Source organism: Notolepis coatsorum (assembly GCF_963971535.1).
Source record: "Notolepis coatsorum genome assembly, chromosome: 7".
In the NCBI taxonomy this organism is placed as follows: Eukaryota; Metazoa; Chordata; class Actinopteri; order Aulopiformes; family Paralepididae; genus Notolepis; species Notolepis coatsorum.
In genome coordinates, this window is record NC_140171.1 from 7734784 (window position 1) to 7753879 (window position 19096).

The 19096-nt window shown below is 42.5% G+C and overlaps 1 protein-coding gene across 1 annotated transcript; it reads right to left on the reverse strand.

Annotated features, from left to right (window-relative positions):
* Nucleotides 1-1892: 1892 nt before the first annotated feature.
* On the reverse strand, nt 1893-18745 carry LOC311232089 (uncharacterized protein). The gene is made up of 12 exons (XM_084318778.1): nt 18613-18745; nt 17412-17592; nt 11810-12513; nt 9430-9634; nt 7823-7881; nt 7524-7692; nt 7347-7436; nt 5140-5229; nt 4531-4602; nt 4298-4372; nt 3443-3685; nt 1893-3237 (listed from the first exon to the last, which is right to left on the reverse strand). The coding sequence occupies exons 1-12, from the start codon at nt 18619-18621 to the stop codon at nt 2438-2440; spliced, it is 2697 nt and encodes an 898-aa protein (XP_084174904.1). The 5' UTR covers nt 18622-18745; the 3' UTR covers nt 1893-2437.
* Between the last annotated feature and the right edge of the window lie 351 nt (nt 18746-19096).

Genomic DNA, 19096 nt, shown 5'->3' on the forward strand with positions numbered 1-19096 from the left:
AATGGACCATATTAAAAAAAAAGTCTGTAAATGTGTATTCTACGTTCTTATGGAATGAATGATACAAAAAAAATATTATTAAAAAATAAAAAATTGTAATTAATTTTGAGTTAATTTTCATAACGCGATAATTTGCTGTTTAATTAATTAATCTAATTAACACGATAAACTGACAGCCCTAATATATATATATATATTTTCTTTTTATTTTCTTTAATTATCACAAATGACCACTTGAGTTCCCAAAGACTTGGATGAACTAAAAAAAATAAATTAAAAAAATCTTAACCGGGGCTGGGTGGCGCAGCGGACATTGCGCTCGTCACCAACGCAAGATACACCGGGTTCAAATCCGGCTGTCGGCGTTGCCTCCGGCTTGGGCCGGCCGTCATACTAACTCAATTGGCAGAGTTAGAGGGTGGAAGTCGATGGGTGGTAATCTGGACGTTGTGGACAGCGACTCCTACAGGTCGGTTGGGGGACGCCTGCACAGCAGAGACAGGAAATGGCGGGGGTAGTGTGAGCCTCCCACACGTTACACCTCGCCAATGAGAGTCCGCGCTGGCAGGTGAAAAGATGTGACAGGCTGCCTCCTCGTGTATCGGAGGGGACACGTGATGCAAGGCTTCTATCCTCCCTACGGCCGACCTGTGGGGGGCATATGCGAGCAACGTTCAAGACAGGGGAGGGAAAGAATTGGCACAACGAAAAAATTGGGATGGGAGAAAAAGAGAGGAGAAAAAGTGGATAAAAAAATAAAATAAATCTTAACCAGAATATACATCTATAAGATTTTGTTAATTCAAGAATTTCTCAGGGTGCTCATCCATATTGTAGTGCCATTTTTGGAAGTCGGGGAGAGAAACCTACTGTCTGACTATGTTTACAGTGTAGAAAATATCATTTATCATTTGAAAATACAAATAATTGTGTGTGAGGGGGGGGGGGCATCGCAACCCTTCACGACTCACCCCACCAGCTACACATCCCTGGTGCTGATAATAGAGGCCTCGCACAGAATGTTGAGTTTGTTCTCCCTCTTCCAACACATGGCTGCATGTAACATACTATAGCAACCATCATTGTGTCCATGGCAACGGAAGAGACAATGGTTGCTGCTGTGTGTTGATGTATGAGAAATATTTAAACAAAAACACAACTTGGTGTCTTATTACTGGATCTTGTAAAACGAGTCACAGTAGAACAGTAATACCAGGCTTTTCCAGCGGTGCACCTACTCCTACCACCGCACGGGAATCAGACGTTTTCTTTTGAAAGTGGTTACCAATGGTTACAGGTAGGGATGTCCGATATTATCGGCCGATATCGGCATAAAAATGTGATATCGGAAAATATCGGTTTCGGTTTAAAAAAAATATATATATGTTTTTACATTTCTAGAACCTTTATTTACCCAGGCAAGCAAGTATGAACAAATTCTGATTTTATTTATTGTCAAAAGTATGCATAATGTTGTGTTAATTCCACAACAAGAGATATGTAATGTTAATTACCTGAAATTATTCAGTTTTTTGGGGGGGAAACCCTGCATATATCGGTATCGGTTGATATCGGTATCGGAAATTAAGAGTTGGACAATATCGGTATATCGGTATCGGTAAAAAAGCCAATATCGAGCATCCCTAGTTACAGGCAGCCATACTGGAGGAAAGAACTACTAGATTTCTCTCATATTTTGAGTCTACGATGATCTGCTCAACACAACAAAGCCTTTTTTGTCAACATTTACCTACAGGTAGGAGGGTGACGACAATTCACACGGCGGGCACTGTAGGCGCTTACAAGGCCGGTCAAACTCAAAGAAGACGGTAAGAAACAGAGCGAGGCAAGTTTCTGTAAAATTCTTCTATTCCATCATCAACAGGGATTTTTTGATAATAACAAGGGTATTGTGCATGATCATTAGGTAACAATATTAGTATTTGGCATGCAGGGTATAAAGGCACTCGATTCATACAGACAGGCTTCTTCTCACAGGATGAAGAGAATGATGATCAGATCATGACCACGACAAGATAAAGACGAGAAACTCATTTTCCAGTCGGTCCGTCGCCCCTTTTTATCACTTGTTGCCGAACACGTCCGGATCTGTGGCAGATCAGTTCAGCTACAGATCAAATTGGCTCAGCTATGTTGAGCCAAATCAAACCACCACACCCACACACACACACACACCCACACACACACACACACACACACACACACACACACACACACACACACACACACACACACACACACACACAGAAGTGTACATCGTCGTTGGGGGGTGAAAACACAAAGAGATGTGTACATAGGTAGGAAAAAAAACACATAATTTCTTAAGCAGTCGTTATTACTATTTTTTTTATATCAAAAAGAACAAAACAATAAAAAATAAACGGTTATTATAAAAGCACAGTTTATCGGGTAATTGTCAAGTGTCCTGCCTGGACTGCTGCTTGGGTCGGCCCAGCTGTCTGGTGGGCCCTATGCGCCTGCCGGCGTGAGTGCGCTGATGCTGCCTCAGGCCCTGGCGGTAGATGAAGCTCTTCCCGCACTCGCCACACTCGTAGGGTCTCTCTCCCGTGTGGATCCGGTGGTGCACCTTCAGCTCCTCGGCCCGGGCGTAGCCCTTGCCGCAGACGCTGCAGAGGAACGGCCTGTCCTTGATGTGCGTCTGGTAGTGCGCCATCAGGTAGGAGTTGATGCGGAACTTCTTGTCGCACAGGGAGCAGGCGAACGGCCGGTCGCCGGTGTGCTGCATCTCGTGCAGCTTGAGCGACGACGCCGTGTGGTAGCCCTTGCCGCACTGGGAGCACAGGAAGGGCTTCTCGCCGGTGTGGATCCGCCGGTGGACCTCGATGTAGCTCTCGTTGATGAACCTCTTCCCGCAGTCGGGGCAGGAGTAGGGTTTCTCCTTGACGTGGGTCTTCATGTGCTTCTCCAGCAGCTCCTTCTCGCCGAACTGGACGCCGCAGCGGCGGCAGAGGTGCAGCTGCATCTCGACGGCGACGGCGTTGTTGTTGGCGGCCGGGGGCGGCGACGGCTGCGTGTGCGTGGTGATGTGGTGCGCCTGCAGGGCCGAGAGGCTCTCGCACTCCTTGCCGCACTCCAGGCACCGCAGGCACGACTCCACCTTGTTGGCCTCGTCCTCCAGCGGGTTGTCCATGTAGTCGGGGAGCCCCGACGTCATGGGACTCATGTCGTCGGGCCAGTCCACCACACCCTTACGTCCTGCGTGGGCACAACAGAGGGGGGGGGGGGGGGGGGGGGGGGGGCGATCGGGCTTTTAGTCTTCATACTCGTCATCAACAAGCGTCGGTTTGTCCAGGACTAAATTATTACTTTAAAAGTGTTAGGCGTGTTGATCTGAAGACCCTGGTCTAACAGGCGAGGAATACAATACTACAGTATGTCATTTCCACACAGCTCTTCTTACCTGTGTGAACCTTGTAGTGCGTCTTGAGATTTCCCTTCTGGTTGAAGCCCCGTTCACAGATGTTACAGCTGTAAGGCTTCTCGCCGGTGTGAGTAAACACGTGCCTGTCCAGTTTGTACGCATGAGGGAAGTCCTTGTTACACACTCGGCAGTGGTAGCTGACCTTCTCTTTGGGCGGTTTCAAGAGCTCTGGTGGTATCTCTATTGGCGTCTGGATCATCTTCCTGCCCGGGCGCCTCTTTACTGTGAAGGGGAACAGAGCATGGAGTCAGAGAACGGAGTCCCTGCGTGGTTATCTTTCTTCCAGCATGGCTGCCTGTAACTTTTGGTAACCACTTTCAAAAATAAATACCTGAATATTTTATTAGAGTATTACTGTTCTACTGTGACTTGTTTTACGAGATTCAGTAATAAGACACCAAATTATTATGTTGATTGTTCTCATATCGACACGTAGCAATCGTTGTTTTGCACGTAGCAAGCCATTGCCATGTACAAAACAATGGTTTAAATAAACACTCAAATATTTCTGTGAGAAATCTTAATTTACTTATCATTAATTTAGACAATGAAACGGTCTATCAAAAAAACGTATTAGATCAAATAAAATCCCACAATATAACACAAATAGTATCAGCATAAAGATTCAAGATTTTCCAGAGGTTTATTTGTCACATACATACCAGGGCATACAGTGAAATGCGGGTGGCCATGCCCGCTTTGATTGTGCAATAATACTAAATAATAAAATAGACATAATAAACAGGTAATAAAATAGACATGAAATAAATATCAGCTTATTGCTCGGCTCCAAAACCAGATCATTCTAAATATTGATAGTTTGATCATTCTTACCAGATGGAACCGTACCGTCAGTCGTTCCCTCTGCAGCAGGAAGGCTGACTTTCCTCTTCGTATAACGCCTCTTCCCTGTATTGCAAGACGAGTGTTGGAATCATTTAAACAGCTATGGTTATTAGCATTATTATTATTATTATTATTATTATTATTATTATTATTATTATTATTATTATTATTATTATTATTATTATGATAATTCTTGTGAACCAGATTTCATCTTCTCTTACCGGGAGTGGGGGTGTCTTTCACCGCCTCAGGGGGTGGAATGGTAAGTTTCCTCTTTCTGTAGCGTCGCTTTGCTGGTTGAAACGATAGAAAGTATGTGGTGTGAATCAGTAACAGTAATGGCAAAACTAAGCTCATACTGTCCTATAACTTTATCTTCTTATCAGGAGGGACAATGTTCAAGTCCAATTCCCATTCTCCCACTCAGCAAAAACATATTTTGGGGGGGGGGGGGACGGACGAGCCTTTCTACTATGAGACCAAGAATATGTGACAAGAATATAGATGCCAGTTTCCTCTCCGCGCGTTCAGTAGAAAGCTATCCGGCTGCAAGCTAGCCTAGCTTAGCACAAATGAATGGAAGCAGGTATGGATCAGCTAGCCTAGCTTAAAACTCCAGGAGAGGCGATGTTGGCCAACAGGTAGGTAGGCTAGCTGGTCCACATCCTTTTCCATTCATTTGTGCTAAATTAGGCTAGCTTGCAGCCGGATAGCTTTCTACTGAACGCGCAGAGAGGAAACTGGCATCTATATTCTTGTCTGACTCTGGAGAAGACGATAAGCACATTTCCCGTAAAGTGTGAACGGTGTGTCTTTTTAGTGAAATTCACCAGGTTTGCCGGGGACACCGTCAGCGCCAGGCTGACCCTCCGGTCCGACAGAAGGGGCTGGAGTCTTCTTCTTTCTGCCCCGTCTCTTAACTGGGTGGAGAACAAACGGAAAACATGGCAGCAAGGAGATGAGAGTAAGAAATAAAAACCTGTGACATTATGTGAACATGGACGGCACTCAAACCAGGAAGCAAGAGAATTAGGGCTGGAACCCAATGAGATCATCAACATGTAAAATCTAGAGCTGCTCTATCGACAGGGGGCTCAGGAGGTAGAGCGCCAGTCATCTGGTAATTGGAAGGTTCCCGGTTAGATTCGGGCTCATCCTGGCAGCATGTCGGAAGTGTACTTGAGCGAGACACTTAACCCCCTAACTGCTCCCGATGAGCAGGTTGGCACCTCGCATGGTTGCCTCCGCCATCGGTGTGTGAATGTATGAGTGAATGGGTGAATGTGAGGCATAAGTTCTAAAGCACTTTGGATAAAAGCGCTATATAAATGCCGTCCATTTAAATTCAGTCCATTTAGACGATACATTGGAGAAGTACTTTGTGGAAGCAGTTTTTTTTATTAAAACCGTTTTATACATACAACTTTATTTTATGAAAGTGTTATCAGTTCCAAAACAGAAAATATATCCGTATCCCCTCTCATAGCCACCTTTACCATCGTCACAAATTATTTCTCCACAAGATTATCTCCAGATTCCACATGTTGATATCTCAGGTCTTAGTTGTCTGGTTTTTGGCTTTGCAGATAGTTGCTCATGTTCACTAAACCATATGAATAACATATATGGTGCACACTGTGGTAGACTAGTTCAGCTAACAAGCTGGTACACACTGTAGTGGAGAATCAGACTAGTTCAGCTAACAAGCTGGTACACACTGTAGTGGAGAATCAGACTAGTTCAGCTAACAAGCTGGTACATACTGTAGTGGAGAATCAGACTAGTTCAGCTAACAAGCTGGTACACACTGTAGTGGAGAATCAGACTAGTTCAGCTAACAAGCTGGTACACACTGTAGTGGAGAATCAGACTAGTTCAGCTAACAAGCTGGTACACACTGTAGTGGAGAATCAGACTAGTTCAGCTAACAAGCTGGTACACACTGTAGTGGAGAATCAGACTAGTTCAGCTAACAAGCTGGTACACACTGTGGTGGCTGAAGCCAATGTGGAGCTTCGTATTCTCTGCATTAGGGCTGGGCGATTAATAAAAAAAAAATCGCGATCTCGATTTCATTTCTAAATTATGACGACTTTTATTTATAAAAAAAAATATATATATATATATATTTTTTTACTTAACTTTTTTAAATGATGACGATTTTGTATGTTACAAGAGACTTTTAAGTTTAAGTCAAGCACTTTCATATATGTTATGTTTAAGTTTAAGTCAAGCACTTTGATATGTTATGTTGTCTGTTTAAGAAAGAGTGCAATAAATGATTTTATTGAAAAAATAAGAATCGTTTGAGAGAATCGTGATCTCAATTCTTCGAGAATCGTGATTCACATTTGAGCAAGAATCGCCCAGCCCTACTGCGCATTGAATAATCTTCTTCTTAACGAACCTGCCAAAGTTAGATTGCGAAGTCAGTATACTGTCACCATAACACCACACTCACCAGTAGTGTTGTCAAAAATATCGATTTTTCGATACATATCGATTCTGAATATTTAAAACGGTTTCAATACTCATTTCCCGCAATATCGACATTTAATTATTCATAAAAAAAATCTATTTTTTCTTGTATAAGGAAGTTGCATTGTTTATTTCAATACCTGTAATGGTACAGTAGTCCACACACACACACATGTGCATTCAGTTAAATTGGAATATGACTGTAATACAAACAGTTCAGTTTGTCAGGTACATGCAACACAGATTACAGTGTTTACTTAATTTCTAAGATTATATCATTTAGTTATTTTGAAATGTGTGATCTAAAGATAAACAAAGGGTTTTAAAAGTGTTATATTTATCTTCTCTTATAGTACCAGAGAGAAGCTGAGGAGAATCAACCAGCAACAAAAGCTAAATTTATAAAAGATATATATATATATATTTATCTTTTTTTTATTTTTAACATTTTAAGATTGAACCTTTTTCCCCACGGTATCGAAAATGGTATCGAATATCGATACTTTTCAAGGTATCGTATCGAAGTTCGAAATTCCAGTATCGTGACAACACTACTCACCAGGCTTATCCGGGGGGTCGTCCTCTACATCCAGGTCGTCTAAGAGCTCCACTGGTATGTCTGGGATCTTCTTTCTGCCACGTGTCTTCACTGCCAACAACAGGTGCAAAGAGATCAGCAACTCCAAAGTTTAAGGTGGTGTATATTTCCCACTGAGGTCGTTTGAACTTAATTTACCATGATACGTGGAGACGGGGGTCTTCTTCTTCTTCTTCTTGGTCTTCTTTACTTCCCCTTTCTCCTCTCCTCCGTCCTTGCCCGCCTCGTCATCCACTTCCATCACGAGTGTCGGGCTGCCGTTCTCCCTGTGGTTTTGCGTTTGAGCTTCCGACGGGACGCCACCACCCTACGGTCACATGAGAACCATTAAAAACACTGCAGGGTGTAGAAGAAGGGGAGGCTAGGGTTAACGAGAGAAAAAAAAAAAAAAAAAAAAGACAACTATCTCCAAAAACATGACCGAAACATGAGTTTACCTTGCTCGTAGTATGTGCCTTTTGGCAACTTTCTGGGCCATCATAGTCATGACCGTATCCTGTCAGGATGATACAGAGATGCATGATAAACATTAACCATATTCTGCTGATACGTATCCAGGCCTAACTAATGGTTGCTTGATTATAATAATAATAATGATAACTTTATTATTATCATCATCATTATTATAATTTTTATTAGTATCATTATATTTTTCACACATTAGTGTGTGACTTCATGGTAGTATTTACTGATTGACTGTACGTTTTGCATGCTTACAGAGCGCATCAGTCACACATGGTACTCTTGAGGTACGTTTTGCATGCTTACAGAGCAGTCACATTGAGGTACATGCTGACAAGAGCGTGTCAGTCACATGGTACTCTGATCGGTGGCAGAGGTTTTTTCTCCTTTCTAGGAAGGCATCCAACATGATACCTTTCACAATACTTACAATAATTAATGACAAAAAGTCAGGATGGTTTGACAGAGAGCTTACTGGGACTTGAATAGAATCACTATATACACAATCAGGGTAGATGGGGTGATGTGACAGGAGCCGTTTAATCAATGGTAGAGGGGGTGGTAAGTGTTGTTGTCTGTTTGATATGTATAAAAGACATAATGATTCAGCGTTTTGCCTTGCAAGAAAACCATTCGTCCGAAATCTACTATACTAGTAGCCAGCTCCCAATGTCATAATTGACTTATAACTTATAACTCCGACCCCTCTGTTCTTGATCCTCTAATCACAACTGTTGCTCAGCAACAGTTGTGATTGGAGGATCAAGAAAGGAGGGCGGGGCTTGAGATAGGCCCATTATTGGGTTGTAGGGCGTTATCGGGCTAGGCTGTGTCTTGTACACAGGTTGGTACCTTTGACCATTTTGACGGTTTTCAATATTTGTTTCATCTCGAAGGATTGGGGACTGAATGAACGTGTGGAGTGATTTTTTATTTTTTTATTTTTATATATTTGGACGGGACAATGCAAAATTAATGAACACTGTGGAGTGTAAAAATTGCCGGATTTAGCACGAGGCTAATTTCCATCCGTTGTCCCCAAACATAAAAACAGTAAGAAATGTACAACTACATAAAAACAGGACACATAAAAACAGTAAAAAAAAATTACAAATACATAACAGCATGTCACATGTGTTCACATGACTGGTTGGTCTTCAGCTATTTTTTTAGTTGCCCTCTAAAAGAAGCAAGGGTGGGGCTTTCCCTTATGGAAATAGGGAGACTGTTCCATGTTTGACTGCCTTTTATGGACAGGACGTTTTGGCCAAACGTGGTCAGTCTACTTTGGACCATGCAGTCACCTCTGGTGTCTGACCTGGTGCAGAGTCCAGTGTTTCTTTTCTTGTAGATGAATTCCTGTACAGGAGGGGGAGCTAGTCCATGTAGGCATTTGTAGATGAAACAAGAGCTTTTTAAGACTTTGAAATTTTCAAAGCTCAAAAAGCTATATTGTTTCAAAATATTGCAATGGTGGTATGCCAATGGTTTCCTTGCAAATACCTTGATGGCTCTATGATAAAGCTGTTCGATGTGTTTCATGACTTTGAACACAAACCACCACCACAGTTCGTCTACTCACTAGTATCCATGTCCACCTCTTCGCCATCAGAGTTGATGAAACCACCGATGACCTCCTCCTCCTCCTCGTCCTCCTCGTCCTCCTCGTCCTCCATCACCCGGTCCCCCTGCTGCAGCCGGATGGTCAGGCGGAGGGTTTGGTCCGTCAGGGTCGCCGACACCACCTTCACGCTCTCCGGACTCCGCTCGCTGCCGTCACCAGAATCCTAGACAAATAGAGATAAAAAAAAAAAAAACATCACATACAGCAGATGATGGATTCCACTTGCCATCAAAAGATAAGAGGAACCCAACAGGAAAAGTTTCCAAACTGAATTTCATTGACAAAATCTTCATATTGGCTTCAGACCAATCCTATTTTTGTGGGGGGTTTTGGGTGCAAAGCCAGGCGATGCTTCTGGCTCCTCCTCCATAACATGTAGGGCTTTCCCGAAAAAAAAAAATATATATATATATATATATATATATATATATATATATATATATATATATATATATATATATATATAAAAAAAATTGCAGTGAAAGCTTGGGGCTTAGAAACAGATGCATTGTCTAATACGTGATGCTCTGTCCTCTGTGCGTTTGTTTTCATGTTAGTTTCATGTTCAACGTTAAACAATTGTGCAACCTTATACACTGTACTTAAATAAATAACTCATTTGAAACTTTGCTATTTAATTTAAATTTTTTCATTGCAGGAAATTACAGCTAAATGGATTTCTTTATTGCACATGTTTTTGCCTCACGGACAGACCGCCCCCTAGTTGTGACTCAGTCAGCAGCACCATCTCGTTTGAGAATCCTGGGGAAAGCCCTGCCATTCATAGACTCTCGCATGGCTCTCGTCTCGCTGGAAGAGCCAAGGAGAAGACGGAAGGGTTCTCAAGCTTCCTCAAATCAAGGACTCACAAATACCGGTATATTGGCATTTGGTCAACCGAGTCTGAGACCATGCTAACTTGACTTTGGCCGAACACTGTCTGAAGGTGGGCTGCCAAAACGTGGGGGCAGTGAAACCGCTCATCTAAATTCTCTCAGATCTCTGTGCTAATGTGGTAGTTCTACACCCTCCTCAGAGCCACAGTGGGGCAATGCGCGCAACGACCAGGAAGGGAATTGGCATAGCGACTAAATAGGGATGGGTGAAAAATACAGAAAGCCCAGATATAAATAGAATTTATTTTTTTAAAGTGGGGGCAGTGAAAGCAATCTAAATTCGCCCAGCTCTCCGTGCTAACGACTAGTATATGAAACCAGGTGAAAATGAACCACTATTCCGCACCCAGACTTTGGAATGCTCTCCCCATCCACCTGAGAGCACCACAATCCGTCGAGGTTTTTAAAAGGGGCCTAAAAACATTTCTTTTTAACAAGGCTTTTGCCTGATTTTTCTTTTACTTTTATTCATTTTACTATTATTTTTATTTTATTTTACTCTTAGGTCCTTCCATTTCACTGGTTGTTAGTCTTTTTAATTGTTTTTATTCATTTTAAATTGTTTTATTCATTTAACTTTTGTCTTTATCTCCTGTAGCACTCTGAGATTCTCACGAATGTAGAGCGCGGTACAAATTGAAACCATTATTATTATTATTATTATTCATCTTGTCGGAGACCCTTAGGATTCCCTGAAGGACCCCTGAGGGTCCCTGGACATCCATTTAAGAGCCAGTGCTCTATAGCAACTGTAGTCAAGGTCATAATGCAAAGAGTCCACATCAGTATTCTGTTTTCAGTTTTCTGACTCCTTACAATTCATCCCCCATAGAATGGCTATCAGTATGTGCTCCATCACAAAAATGTGATATTTTTCTTCATCGGATGGTGACAGGTCACAATCATCTCCCGTGTTCTTTTATTAGATACTGTATGTATACGGTGCATGAACAGGGTATCTGCAGGTTTAAGACTTTTTGAAGACATTTTAACACCACTTAATTAAGAGCTAAATGTAATACCAATGTCACGACCATACTAGCAAAAAATAAATAACAACACTGAACCGGCAGCTGCACCTGCCAATTTAAATCCTCGCACGTTCCTCACACGCTCTCGCCAGACGCTCCGAGCTCCCGCTGGCCCCGGGAAAGAACAACAACTTGAATACAAAAACATTTCATATATTTAATATTATTTCATCTCCCGACAGCCGGACTTGCCCCCTCAAAAATGTAATACCTGCGCAAATTAAATGTAAGACTTTTTTTTAATACCTTTTAAGGCCTTAAATTGAGAATTATGAATTTAAGATTTTTTAAGATTTTTTTTAATACGGCCTTAAAAATTGAGAATTATGAATTTAATACTTTTTAAGACTTTTTAATTCCCCCGCACAGATAATGCTGTTGTTTCTGTGTATTTCATTCATTCTGACGTACTCGTTCAGACGGGGTCTTTTCCTCCCGGTTCTCCAGACGCTGCTGCTGCTCAGGTCCTCCGGATAAAGGTGCGCTCCGCTCCCCGCTCAGGCCCTGGTGGTCGCGGTGAGCGCGGCGGTCCACCTCCAGGCTGTCCCTCTGAGAGACACCGCGCCTGCCGCGGTCGGGACTCTGGTGGTACGTCTCCCCGCCGGCGGCGCTCCGCTGGGACGTCTCGCGGACGGCGGCGGCTTCGGTGCTCTTCTCCCGGCCCAGGGTCTTCTCCTCGCACTCGGGACAGGAGAAGAGCTTCTCGCCCCCCGTGTTGGCGCGGCGCTGCTCGTGCACAGTCAAGTTCTCCATCTGCGGGGAGGTCTTTCCGCAGACGAAGCAGCGGTAGTAGTAGGGCTCCTCGCCGGCTGTGTGCGCCCCCTGCATGTGTCTCTCCAGCGCCTGTCCGACCGGCCTGCACTGGTGCGACTTCAGCCGCTCCGCGTAGGGGAAGCACTTCCCGCACGCCGAACAGACGAAGGTTCTGTCGGACGCGTCGTGGGCCCGCTGGTGTCTCTTCAGCCGGCGCGACGACGAGTACTCCTTCCCGCACTCCAGGCAGTAGTGGAGACGCCGGGTCGTCTCCGTGGGGTCGTCCGGCTGCCCCCCCCCCGGCCTCGAGACGCCGTCCTCTCGGTCCGGGGCATCATCGTCCAAACTACTATCGCACGAATCTGTCGTCACAGGGTGGAAATAATAAAGACGTGGTTAAATTAAAACGAAGAGTTGTTTGTATTTGAGGTTAGAACTCATTGGATAAGAAAACAAGGGGTTGGAATAATTATAAATTTACAGAAAATCGGTCAAACCCTTTTTTTTCAGATCAAATTTTATTGCCTATATATCTATGTCCCCCGTGCTGCTATGACCGACGTACACATTTCCCCACGGGGATCAAAAAAGAAATATCTCTCATCTCATCTTATCTCAATGTATATATTTCATCTGGTAGTGTGATGTTTATATGAATGAGCTCAGTTTGGCCCATGAGCCCAGAGACCCATGTTCGCGGGCAGCGCCACTGGGCTGAAAACGGAAGTGAGCATAGGCCCAGCCGTGAACGGACACGTTGCTATGCAACCACTCAGAGGGGCCTCCTGCTGAACCACAGAGGCCGAGCCCCGCCCCCTACTGGACTGCAACCACATGACCCTCTCTGCATATTATAGCTACTTGTTGCTGGCTTGTATGCTGCAAGAGCACAACACACAAGTCTGCTATTTGGCTGCAAACCAGAACGCCTCATCGTTTCGCACCTAAAAGGTTGTTTACAAACCTAACCCTCACCTTAGGGCTGGGCGATATGGCCAAAAATTATATCGCGATAACAATATCGATAACAATATCATATCACTCGATAAAAAAAAGCGAATATTATTATTTTATATTTTATTTTTTTAACAACAGATGTATGTTATTTTGAAGCAATTCTTTGTCGTTGCCGCCATCTTTAGTGTTACATCCCCTCACACTCCAGTTCTCAGCTGGTTTAAAAGCTAAAGTAAACCGGCTTCTCTGCTGGCTGTGGCTCCAGGGGAGTTGAACAGTTCTGCTGGCTCTGCTAGTTTCTTTTCTATCTTTTGGCGCTTTTTTGGTGGACAAACCACCGCACATGTGCACCGTGACTCGTGACTGGAGTCTAGCTCTGCTAGCACACATAGCCTACTGTGTACAGACGGTTTCAAACTGTATTTTAAATTAGAAAGCAAAAACAAAATAAATGGACAAGAGAAGAATGTATCTCAATTTGGTCAGTATTGTCATTTGGACAAGCAAAGCCATTACTTTAAGTTGCAGGCAAGAAAGACAAGTCTGTCCACTGTCTCTGGTTTTAAAACTGCCCTGTTGCAGGTAAAAAATAATAATAATTCGATATATTTTTTTTCCCCGATATTTTTTTTCTTTTCGATATCGATTATTAAAAATATATCGCGATAAGTATCGGTTATCGTTATATCGCCCAGCCCTACCTCACCTTAACGTCAACCTCACTGAAGACCGTGCCCAACCCTACCTGAAGTTAAAGATCACTTCTTGAAATCTCTGTGTGGCAATAAAAGAAACTTGAAACTTGAGTTGGACCTGCCGTAAATCACCCGGTAATAAATCTGTTATGCCAAGCCTGTTTGTTTATTTTCTCTGCCAGTTTTTCCCTTTGTCTCAGAAGTCATCTATAAAGACATTTGCCTAAACTAAAGTGAAACCATGAGTACATCCATTTTGCAAGGTTGGCATTTCATCCACGCTGTGCGAAAGTACATGACAGACGGTATACGTCACATATCATATTTCTGGAGGTGGGTGTGATATGAAAGAAAAATTACTGTTGAGTGACACTTTTGTCCAATGACACTTGTCTGAAAGTGTCAAGCGCCCTGGCTATCAAAAAAATGTGATCGGGACATCCCTAGTGCGTTTGATGGATATGTGGACCAGAGAGCTTGACTGATAACACAAGTATTTGGCGGCCTTACCAAATATTATCTTGAAAAACATTCCACTGGACTAAATGGACTTGCTGGGTTTTGTACAATAATAATAACAATAGCTTGGATTCATATAGTGCCTTTCGTGAAACCCAAGGACACTTTACAAAGCAACAAAAAGACAAATAAAACATAAGCTGAAGAAATAATAATAACAAAGGACGGGGAGACGACTAGAGGCCGTAGGCCTTCGTGAACGGGTTTACAAGGAATGTGAGATACGTGTGATGGTGAGTAGCGCACAGTTTTTAAGTGGCAACCGCCTTGATACATAATCCTAAATCTCACTGACATGATATTATTGAGTGAGCTTGACGTCTATTGAGTTGTAACTGTCCTGCTTTCAAAGCTAACTACTGTAGATTGTCACAGGCTGTTATAGATGTGACGTCATGTGTTACCATTAGGCATCTCGATAAGCAGCCATTTTCTGTTTTCAATCGGAGAATAGTATTATGATTAGGGCTGCAACGATTAGTCGACATAATCGACGACGTCGATTATAAAAAATCGTTGACGAGAAATTGTTGCGTCGATTAGTCATTAAAAGAAAAAAAAGAAAAAAGAAAAAAACTTTATTTAATTTTTTTTTTTTTTTGTGTGTGCACTACCTATCTTTGTGAGAGTGGCTTCTCAGGGTTCCAGACAACATCATAACATGATGATCCCATAGCAAATTTTGGACATTGAAAACATTGTTCCCCTGCAGGAGATGATGATCAGACTAGACACACAATACATTACACACGCACTCCTCTCACTCACACACAGCGATCAGAGTAAGACACACACATACACACTCCTCTCACTCACACACAGCAATCAGAGTAAGACACACACATACACAGTCCTCTCACTCACACACAGCGATCAGAGTAAGACACACACGTCACACATACACACTCCTCTCACTCACACACAGCGATCAGAGTAAGACACACACACATTCACACTCCTCTCTCTCACACACAGCGATCAGAGTAAGACACACACACATTCACACTCCTCTCACTCACACACAGCGATCAGAGTAAGACACACACACATACACAAATTACACAGTACACACCTCTCACTCACACAGCGATCAGAGTAAGACACACACACAAATTACACAGTACACACACTCCTCTCACTCACACAGCGATCAGAGTAAGACACACACACATACACGGACTCCTCTCACACACAGCAAACAAAAGACCTAGAAGTCTGTCTGATCTGACTCATCCCCCTCTCCCCTTATAGCTGTTCCACGTCACCCTCCTGGTCCTGGACCAAGTTACAGCCCCATCAGCCGCGGTGCTGGGGGCAGATGCTGCTAGTTATTTCTTTTTTATTATTATTTTTTTAGTTATTTAAAGTACACTTCCACTTTAATTTGTATTATTTAATTTATTTATCTTGTTATGAGTGATTGCTGTATTGTTCTTCAAATACATTTTCATTTAAAGTGGCTTAAGATCCAAATTCAAATGTTTCATGAGTCATTATTTTAATTTGCTATGGGATCATCATGTTATGATGTTGTTGTTTGGTCCTGACAAGAGTCTCAAAGTCTGGGGTGATGGTAGACAAGCAACTCTGAGGTCATGCTCAATGTCCAATCTGTTCCTCTGCTCTGTCTTCAGCTGGACCAGAGCTGAGAAGCCACTTTCACAAAGATAGGTAGTTTATATAAAAAAAAAAAAAAAAAAAAATTATATCCCTTTTTTTGTTTACATAATTGGTTTTCGATTAGTCGACTAATCGAAAAAATAATCGACAGATTAGTCGACTACCAAATTAGTCATTAGTTGCAGCCCTAATTATGATCAATCTGCATATTGAATGCATTGAAGACGGGCACAAAATCTCAGAGCCATTTTCAGAATCATTACACTTCAAAACATGAAGTTGTTGTTACAAAAAGGATAGCCTAAATGTGCTGGTCCCCAGCTGTTTGCGTTACACAGCCAGGGACCAAACACCATAACAAAGCCTACATCTACAGTAAAACAACACAGATTACCAGTAAATTGGATCAAGGAAAATGGCAATTTCTTTCTTTTGTGTGGTCAGCTAACCTTATTCCGTATTTTTCCATTTCCTGTATATATTTATTGAACTGAGCGCAGATTAGAGTTGTAGCCAAGCAAATGAAAAGAGGAAGCTGAAATGGGCACCGGGGGTGAAGCAGGCATTCTGTATTGGCTGTATATTACAACTCTTTGATTTTGTGTTTTCAGGCATGTCAGACATGTCCGGACAAGCGCAGTATTAATGGAAATTCCACCGTGGGCGCTCACACTAACTCACTTCAAGCATGACATGCCATCATCTTGTGTTAAGCCTATTATCATATCTGGGAGGGGGGGGGGGGGGGGGGTAGAACAACATGCATGTTCATGTTAGTAATGCTCATTGCAGCCTTTATGAATGGAACAACAACATGCATGTTCATGTTAGTACTGCTCATTGCAGACTTTATGAATGGAACAACAACATGCATGTTCACGTTAGTACCTCTCATTGCAGACTTTATGAATGGAACAACATGCATGTTAGTACCTCTCATTGCAGCCTTTATGAATGGAACAACAACATGCATGTTCATGTTAGTACCGCTCATTGCAGCCTTTATGAATGGAACAACATGCATGTTCATGTTAGTACCTCTCATTGCAGACTTTATGAATGGAACAACAACATGCATGTTCATGTGATGTTAGTACCTCTCATTGCAGCCTTTATGAATGGAACATGCATGTTCATGTTAGTACCGCTCATTGCAGACTTTATGAATGGAACAACATGCATGTTCATGTTAGTACCGCTCATTGCAGACTTTATGAATGGAACAACAACATGCATGTTCATGTCAGTAGTGTACCTCTCATTGCAGACTTTATGAATGGAACAACAACATGCATGTTCATGTCAGTACCGCTCATTGCAGACTTTATGAATGGAACAACAACAATGCATGTTCATGTCAGTACCGCTCATTGCATGAATGGGGTGTCTCTTTTGACAGCTGTGGCCATTTTTTGTGTCAGTAGTCCACCTAATGGGAGGACGTTTAAAACTCTTTGCTTCTCACTCACCACAATCACTGAAAGTCCAGGCTTCCTCCTCTTCTTTGACGATCACATTAATCTCCGGTATCTCACAGTTATATTGATGAGGGTCGACTTGTACCGTTCTGGAGTCGTGTGGTGGTGGAGAATTCTGGTCACTGTAGTTCCCGTCTAGACCCAGTGACAAAGAGTCTTGGGGCTCGGCATCCTACGAAGAGATGGAGAGACATGGACTGATGTGGACATGTGGGATGCAGTCAGGGCCCTGCTAGATATATATATATATATATTTCACAGCAAAACCTGTGTATAGATCTTACTCCACCATGTCCCCTATAGCGAGCCGCTTCCCCCAGGCGCTGGCAAAGGGGCGTGTGGCCATTATGTTACGTCTGCCGCTTTAGTTTTTTTTACCTAAACGTTTGAACCAAGTCAAGGAACTTGGGAGTTCCGAGGTCACTCATTTTTAAGTTTTTCCCAAATAGTTTAATATGGGATGCAGCTTCACCAGCGAGCTATGTTGTCGGTCTTAACGTCACTATGGTTATAGCTAATTAGCGACTGTGATTGATTGATTGAATTGAAAACTTTATTAACAGATTTCAGAATGGTACAGTACAGTACAGCAGACCAGAGGAAGACTTTCGTCTTGTTTACATCAGGGTCCCCCATTTTCAATTCATAGACATACACAACATACAGATAGACAATACTGCTACATCTATACATTTATGACATACCAGATTTACAAATACAGTACTGTTTGTGATTGATTGAAAACTTTATTAACAGATTGCAGAATGGGTACAGTACAGTACAGCTCAATACACACAACTGTTAAGGGGATGCAGACCAGAGAAAGACTTTCGTCTTGTTTACAATCAGGGTCCCCCATTTTCAACTCATCATAACATAATATGACAGACACCAAAAGAGTCTAAAAAAAATACAGTATATACACATTTGTTACGTTAGCGAACGCAATCATTTGTTGATTGGAGCTATCCAACGTTACCTTAGCAAACAAACGTTAAGCCATGTAGGTCAACACTGTGCTGTTTATTGATTGTTAGCATGATCCGGTTCGGGGGCTAGCCTTGACGTTAGCTGGTTAGCTCACTTCATGGCTAGCTAACGTTAGCTAATAATGTGGAAAAACATCAGCTAAGTTTAGACTCGTTGCTAACAGCTAGCTAACACGCCAAGACAAACTTTTAGGATATTGTACCTCAAACATAATGTGCTTTAGTCGCCGTGTTCGTGTTGTAAGAAGCGACAAGAAGGAGCAGATACACAATAAATCAGGCTAACTAGTCGTCAGATGGAGCTGACCAGAGACACCTAGTTAGGTTGCGTTGCAGGGACCAGCGTTCCGCCTCCAGAGACACCACGGTAGGTTGCGCTGCAGGGACCAGGGTTCCGCCCCTAGTTAGGTTGCGCTGCAGGGACCAGGGTTCCGCCTGCAAGGACGAGCGGTTTCAAAATAAAAGCGACACTATCTTTAATTCTATAAGACACATTACCATTGAAAAACATTATTTTATGCATAACACCATAAATTAACCATTGCAATAAACTAGTGCTGTCAATAGATAAAACAAATTAACTAATTAATCTCACAATTTTCTGTAATTAATCTAGATTAAAAATAGCATTTTTACTTGAGTAAAATCATGGAATTAATGTAAAACACAAAGAAAGTATATTTAGAT